The 8027-nt window shown below is 38.1% G+C and overlaps 2 protein-coding genes across 8 annotated transcripts; both read right to left on the reverse strand.

Moving 5' to 3' along the window:
• Positions 23-1664, reverse strand: LOC18778756. The gene is made up of 5 exons (XM_020562483.1): positions 1404-1664; positions 1174-1313; positions 600-1065; positions 403-497; positions 23-182 (listed from the first exon to the last, which is right to left on the reverse strand). Exons 1-5 carry the CDS (start codon positions 1662-1664, stop codon positions 23-25), a joined length of 1122 nt encoding a protein of 373 aa, XP_020418072.1.
• LOC18780116 (protein DYAD) lies at positions 3749-7804 on the reverse strand. 7 transcript variants are annotated; one of them, XM_020562974.1, is made up of 8 exons: positions 7604-7804; positions 5947-6224; positions 5483-5866; positions 5354-5408; positions 5174-5260; positions 4664-5001; positions 4460-4580; positions 3749-4324 (listed from the first exon to the last, which is right to left on the reverse strand). In XM_020562974.1, exons 2-8 carry the CDS (start codon positions 6207-6209, stop codon positions 4148-4150), a joined length of 1425 nt encoding a protein of 474 aa, XP_020418563.1. In that variant the 5' UTR covers positions 6210-6224; positions 7604-7804; the 3' UTR covers positions 3749-4147. The 7 variants fall into 7 exon arrangements, with proteins under 7 accessions (XP_020418563.1, XP_020418561.1, XP_020418562.1 ...); XM_020562972.1 differs by having other exon boundaries at positions 5947-6268; positions 7604-7803; XM_020562973.1 differs by having other exon boundaries at positions 5947-6284; positions 7604-7803.

Genomic DNA, 8027 nt, shown 5'->3' on the forward strand with positions numbered 1-8027 from the left:
TTCTAAAATCTACGGCTATACTCTATACATGTTCAGAGGGTTGTGAAAGGAGAGAGAGCGTCAAGGTCACTGCAGACTTGGAAATGGCTCCGTCCCTGCTGCCGCTCACTGTTTCATAGCTAGAGCTGGGTAATTCACTTAGCTTCCCAAATTTTCTTTCGTAGAAATCCAAGAGCTCCAACCTAAAAAACAACCGATTGAGTGCAAGTTGAAACTATGGAATCACTAGTAATCTATGGAAGGCATTTACGAAATGTTTAAATTTTTATTGATAGACGAAGGTCTAAGTTGTTAGATTGTGAATTTGATCACCAATCTAAGTTGAATTAGATTCACATTATGACAACATAAAAATTAATCTCATGTTTTCACAAGAGCATATATCTAAAAGCATATGCATACCAGTATGCCAAGCACTGATATGGTGCATATTTGTCATAAATTTCTGCCACATATTTTCTGGCGGTCTTTTTGTGGCAATTCTTCCTCCCATGAACCTGAAAAGAAAAAAAGATTTTACCAAATTTAAAAGAATAATTGTGTTAGAAATAAATAAATAAATAAATAAAAGAGTAAAGTGTATGTTTTGTTGAACTGGCCTCTTGTAAGTGTCTTATAGTTTCAGTATCGAGTGGAACGTGCTGATAATATCCAATGCACATCAATGCATTGGCACATGCATATGAACCAAACCCTTTGATCTTCATGAGTCTCCGAAACACTTGATCCTGATTAAACGACATGTCGTCGAGGGCTTCCTCAAACTCATGAAGTCGTATCGTCCCACGCTCCACATCTCTAGCAAGTTTTAGAATGAGTTTTGCTCTGTACCCAAGAACTTTATGCTCGCTGACTAAAGTATTCTCATCAAGGCCAGCGAGTTCTTTTGAAGTTGGGAAATTGCCTAAAATCCCACCATCCATTTGATTTATAACTTTGCATGGCCATGTATTTGACGTCTCTCTCTTCCTCTTTTGTCCCGACCTTGCTGAAGCTTTATTATTATTACTTAGCTCAAATTGAAGCTCACAGAGAGCTCGAGCCATTTTCAATGTATTCGACCACCTGTCAAGTGTCAAAATCTCTCATTTGTTATACTTACGTGCATGCATGTGTAAGAATAAGAAACAAGTGTAAAATTATATTTACGTGCAATTACAGAGAAGAAGACACTTGACAAGGTCTTCAAAGAGAGTAGGCGACCGGAAAACTCGACCGAAGCCTTTCTCTTTCGCTTCTGGATGCACTTTCTGATATTCCCTCATGTCCATTTCATCTCTCTCAGATATCCTTAGCATTCGAGCCACTTGGTTCTAATAAATACAACAACAACAGAAAATATATAAGTACGTACATGCTTTATTAAGGATCCAAATCCAATTATATATAAGATAAAAATATACCAGTATAGCACGTTGATCTGCATATGAGATGTTTTGAACGTCATGAACTCGAACAAGGAGAGAGGTCCGATTAGGCGGATGTAAGATCGAAACGGTGACACAAGTAGTTGAGTCTGCAAGTCTCAGTGGACGTTGGAGTGTTTTTGAAGATGGAATCCAACGGTTGGGAGCCATCATGAAGAAGCCATGGTTGCACACTGCTTTCTCCAGCTTAAAACTTGACTTGCTTCCCAATGGCAAAAACATTGAGAACCCTGCCATCTCTTTTTTCTACTTATTTTCTTCTACCTCATTTTTTTTCTCTCGTATATTAAAGAAATTGTACAAGAAGAGAGAGAACTAAATACTTCAACATATCTTAGAAAAATTAAGAAAACTTATCTTCAACATTTAAGATCATAACAAGGGGGTGGCCAGTTTCATTTTCCCATATACCCGGAAAATCATTATTTATACTTGGGCTTACCAAATTTGGGAAATCATTTAATTTCCCATTTCCCACGAAACCAAACACCCCTTCGTATTCATATTGTCGGGAATTCCTATGTTAACTTTTATTCTCTTGGTTTTCTTTCCTCGATTAAAGTGGACTCTTCAAAAGTTCATTATGGTGGATTTGGATACAATTTTGCTTTGCTTCTAAGTTTAGAGGTTTAATGCACGACTTTATTATTGAAATAAATAAAGGTGCAGTTAATTAGTGATATGAGTTTCGAGGGAGAAAGGATTAGGCTGATATCTCTCTCGGGAATTTAGAATTGGAAATAAATGAAACAATTTTAGGCTGATATTTCTCTCGGGAAATCCGATCTTGTATCAATTTGATGTGACTATTCGTTTGGCTTTTGGGTAAATCATAAAAAAATGAGACAAAAGTAAATGGCTGATTGCCTCGTTAGATGAACACATCACATTGGCGCCTTATTTATTGTTTTGCAACTCCCACCCTCTACTCCAAGTGATGATATATAAATAAGTGTTGGTTTTATACAGAAAATCATATACAGAGCTGAAGTAAAGTAAGCATATATAGCCTCATAACTCAAGAAAAGCACCAACTTGCATGTATCCATGGCTGCTCTTTCCCTTGCTCCCATTGACCCCGACACTCCATCTTTTGATGGATATGAATCTGGTGGTTCATCTGGTCATCGACTTCAACTTCAACTTCAACTAGAGGATACAATCATACCAGATACATGTGATGAAGATAATCAGTTCGATGCTTTGTGCGAAACAGATGCCGAACCTAAATTCAAATCCAGTGCCAACTCCAATGACAATTCTGCTCAAGAGGTGATCAAGTCCGACCCCAAGAAGAACAAAACTAAAAATGTTGCTTCAAACACCGAGAATAAGTCACCATCATCTACTGATGCTGCTGCTGCAAAAGAAAAACGTCCCCGAGAAGGATTACCGTGCAATGCTAGCGCGCCCAAGAAGATGAAGAAAAAGAATGTGAAAAAGGAGGCAATACCCGAAATTGATGAGGATGCTCATGTTGCTGAAGATGACCAAGTTGTTGAGAAGAAAAAAAAGCAGCATATCAAGAAGAAGAAGAAGAAGAATTCGGTGCCTGGAGAAGAGATGAAAACAAGCAATGACTGTGCGGATCATGAGAAAGTGGTGGAGAAGAAAGAGAAGGGTGGGTTTGTTGATGTTATGAAAGCTTGTGAGAGGTACTTAGCAAGTCATGTAGTGGATTGGAGGTGGATTAAAAATGAAAGAATGGTCAAGCTTGAGAAGATGTGGGTGAAACTTAGAGGTGCAGAATCTGTGTTTCGGTCGTTGCAAGCCGACTTTGATGCAGAGCTGCATCGTGTGGCACTAGATGCCTATATCTCATATGAGGACTGTTGTTAAACGGCTTTTTATCTTGTACCGTGTCTCTTTTCTTTCGATAAATTTTGTTAAAGAGAGTGGTGGGCCGTTGCCTCATCTCTTTAGGTGATGTTGTTCTGGAAATCATATCCTATGAAATCTTAGCGTTTTCTCAATTGCATTTGCTAACACTTTTCTTCAACTAGGAGGTTAGGCTTAAAATATACTTGGGATTCAATTAGTCTTTAACCTCGTGACTTCCGGTACGTTATATGTTACGTAGAAGTGCACTGATCAAGCATAAAATTCCATTTCGTTGGCAAATAAAATTAAAATATGATCACTTGGGACCATTAAATTTTCTAGCGTAATGGTCGAAGTGGACAGTGTCTCTTGTGTTGTGTGATTTTAGTTCCACTTGGAACTTCCTTGGTCTGATTTCCGATTGTTGAAGATGGCTGGCACTCTTCCATTGTTCATATACCTCTCGAAGAGAGAGAAATCTATCATCAGTAAAAACATCATTGGAAGGGAACCCAGAAAAAAACATCATGGGGAACCTCGAAAATACGCTTCATATCAGTTATCACACTGTCATAACATAAACACATTACATAAATATGTCCACCTGTGGGTAATTCGGCATGTGAAAGCAAAAGTGCATCCTTGCAATGCAAAGGGTCTAGACCTATATAATATAATATAATATAATATAATCAGCGGTATATTAACATTTATGCCACATTTAACTAGAGGTCGGTAGTAAATTAAGGCGGCAATACTTAGGAAGGGTTTTGACTTGATTTGTCATGTAGGTTAGAAGTGGGTCTCTCATTGGGTTTAGTAGAGTTGGAATGGGGTTTTCAGGAAGCAGCTATACAACATCTAATCCTATGGTACTTACCAATCTAAAGTCATCCATCCTAAAACATGAAACAAGGATGATATTCCATGCTCAGATTTCCATCTTCTGGCAGCTGCGGAGGGAGTGGAGGACTCATTAGTTTTGATGTCTGCTTGATGGCATTCACGGAATTTGACATCTCACTCAGCTTCTGCTCCGTCATAGATTTCCAATTGAACAACTCCTGTAACATTTCCTGTCAGGAAAGAACTTTCAAATGAGGCTTTATCAAGTCATTCCACAAAGAAAAAAAACAACATGAAACATAAGCAACACATGCATGTATTTATGCATATATCAAGCCTCTATTTGTCTGTTGTCAGCATATCACCTGAAACATAAACAAATTATCAAGCTCTGACTTTGAATTTGCAGTAGCAGAAGAATCAGGGGTCACATTAGCTTGATATTCCTTTTGTTTCCTTGGTATCAGCTCATGCACATCTCTGTTTCTTGCAGCAGAATGAGAACACCTCTCAGATTAGTTGTAAGAAATTTTTATGATTTGACTTTTCGTTTAGTTTTCATTCGTTACCTCTCCATTTCAGTAATTTCTTCCTTGATTTTGCAAAAAGGGTCTGGAAATGAGCTATCGCCATGCTTTGATCTAAGTGGCGGGGCTAGGTAGGGATCTTGGATTATAACTCCTTCCTCAGCATTAACCAGATTCGTGCTCTCAAACCAAGGCACAAGTTCATTTCCCTGAAAATTATCGAGGTTGGTGCTCTCTAGCCAATCTTCCCATCGCTCAGATGTTTCAGGGTTGGTGGCAGGGTATTGCTTTGGTACTTGCATATTACTCATGACATTAGTCATTTCAGCTACCTGTTGCTCAACTTTAGCTTTCCACATCATTAATTCCTCAAACTTGTCCTGTAGAAAAGAAAACGAGATTTCATAGGAGCCAAACTGACAATCAGAACACAACTAGATGTATTTTCCAAAACATGAAAGAATCAACAACTATGATTTCCATTAGATATTTTTTTTAATCTTCTAAAGTATCAGACTTTGAATCAGTGATCATAATATACTATTCATATACCTGCATACCCTTCCAAGAACCTAAAATCACTTTCAAGCTTTGCTCAGTCTGAGCTTTCCATTTCATCAAATCCTCAAGCATATTCTGCTGAACAAACACTTCAATTGAGGTTTTATTCGAGCAGCAGTCCAATATCAAATTACAATGTAGCTACAACGTTGTTTTAACATTCAACTCAACCTGATTGGCTCGGTCTTTCTCTTGCTTCTTGGATAACTGCAGCTCCTGCATATCACTTTTAATACAAGAGACAAATTATTTAGGGATACCTATTTCAGTTAGAAATTGGTCTATAAAGTTTCTACCTACCTCTTCATTTTATCCACTTCTGCCTTGAGTAGCTTCAATTCTCCAGCAGACACAGAATCTTCTGAGGGGGCACCACATGGCATCAACTTAGATGGTGGAATCCAATAAGGATCATGCACCCCAGCTTCCTGACGAATGTTAACCAGATCAGCACTCTCCAACCAATACTCCATTGTTCCATTGGTGTTGAACCACCGCCGAAACCGCTCAGTCCCACCTGGTGCCACCTTACCATCAATGTGCTTCAGTAAGTGATCGAGCAGCCCGGTATCACCAATTCGCTTACGTGCTAACGATCTGAGTTCTAGCCTGGAAATTGGGTTTCCAAAAGTTGCACCTTCAGCCTTCAAAACTTCCATCATACTTTCCTCTGCCAGCTTATACCTGCATATGTATTTAGTTTGTTGTGATATCAAAATGCCTTACCACCAGAGTCATCAACAAAAAAGTGATATAGGTTTTACCTTTCAGCTGTCCATCTTTCTGTCACATTATTACGCTTCTTTGTCCTACCCTTAGAGCTACTAGTTGTCCATCGGCCTTTGCCTAGGCTGAGGCGTTTCCTCTTCTTGATTTCTGGTATTTCTAGAGGTTCAGCTTTCACAGCTACTTTAAATTCATCTGTTGAATTTTCTTCCTCAGTGATGCTGGAAGAAATTTGGGGTTTGTTTTCTTCATGTTGGCCAAGGAACTTAACTCGCCTACGACGAGTACCCCACTGTGCCATCTGGGTGTCTCTCAGCTGAATTGCCAGTAACAGAAGCACATGCAACGAGAACGAATGCTCTGGACCATTAAAAGTCTAATTAAACTACCAAGTTAAGTTTCTGAAAAAAATAAGTGGATTAGTGGGATTCTAAAAATCTAAACATGAATCCAACTGGTGTTCAACCAGCGCTAGACAGCTTATTAGGCAAACCTTCATATAATAACTCTATTCTGAAACATTTTTGCTCTTATGGGAAAAGATCAGGGACTCAACAGATTACTGTATTTAGGTCTGGTGCACATGCATCAATTTAAAAAGAGCAATTTACATCATGCTCTTGTCAAACCACTAGTTAGACAGTGATAATCGAAACAATTGACCAAGTGCATTTCATAAGGTCCCAAAACAGACTCATTTAAAAGCTTGACATAGATTAAAACACATACAAAGAACCATAACGGAGTTGTTCTTGAATTTTTTTGTTTCTTAGTTGTAGATAGAGAAGGAAAAAGTGAAGAGAGATGATAGAAGCAAGAAAGACAGGAGAAGATTATAAACTAAAATTAAAACCAATAAACATTTTTTTTCTTTATGTGTCCTTATTACTTTTTTGTCTCTCTCTCATGGCTCATCTCCTCCTCCTTTCTCCCAAATCTCTCTCCTCTCTGTAATTAGGAGAGGAAAAACAGAAAACATAAAACAAAATGTGTGAAAGGGAAAACTGAATTTCATTTCAAAGGCTTTTTGTTTTGTCTAGTCATACTGAATTACAAAAGTAACAACGCGTTTAGTAATATTATATATAACCAGGAACCACAAGAAAATCAGAAAATGAAGCAGAAAACATAACAGCAACTATTACTAATGTTTTCAGTTGAATAATAACAGCTCTCCTATTGTACTTATTTCTTCTGGGCCCCGTTTCAGTAAACCATAGATGGGCAAATACAAATTTTATAGTGAGCAAGAAACAGAAGAAACTGTTTAAACGTTAGGCTGAGTTACGCACGTAATGGAATCCCTTGGCTCAAAAGAGATACATTAACAAGTTCCTCTTTGTTAATTCCTTCTGGGTTTCCTAGAAAACAACACTAACCCTTCGATTATCTTTTCCTTTTTCTACGTTACCAAACAGAACATAGAAAATCATGCTAAAATTTAAACATTTCAGAAATTTCATGTTTTGGGCAAACCCTGAAACGCCTAACAGAAGGACATGCAGACAACCCAAACATAAATAAAAGAAAAAGGGGTTTCAGGAAACCATTCAAGACAATGTGGCTAGCAATCGGACCTTAAATAAGACATTAACAAACAACCATCCATGAAAACCCCAAATCTTCTTTTCGTTTTCATGGTGTCAAAGTAAATTCATTGAGAGAGAGAGAGAGAAAGAGAGAGGTTCAGTTTACCTCTAGGGTTTTGTTGGGGCAGAAATACAAAGAGACAGCAGCAATTTCAGCTGAAGCGAGTGTGAGGTCTAAGTGAAGGCGAAGGTGCCTCCTCAGTCCCCCGAAAAGGAGTGCAAAACAAAAATAAGCAAAGGTCGCTTGCTCGCTCGTTCTGTCCCACTTTCTTCTAAAACCCTAACCGCCAAATTCCCTTCTACTCAAAAACCCACACTTGTATTAATTACCCTACATCTAACTACGCATGTATTTTTCAGCAAATGTTTTTCTTCTGCACATATTCCAATCATTTAAAAATAACGTTGTTGTATTTAGATCTAACAATATTGTACATCACCTGTTAACACGACATAAATTCGTGCGAAAAAATCAGTATTCGAGTTGAGGCTTAACGGGTCTTGTTGAAAACGGGTGGACCGGTTAAGTT

This window comes from Prunus persica, chromosome G4, assembly GCF_000346465.2.
Source record: "Prunus persica cultivar Lovell chromosome G4, Prunus_persica_NCBIv2, whole genome shotgun sequence".
In the NCBI taxonomy this organism is placed as follows: domain Eukaryota; kingdom Viridiplantae; phylum Streptophyta; class Magnoliopsida; order Rosales; family Rosaceae; genus Prunus; species Prunus persica.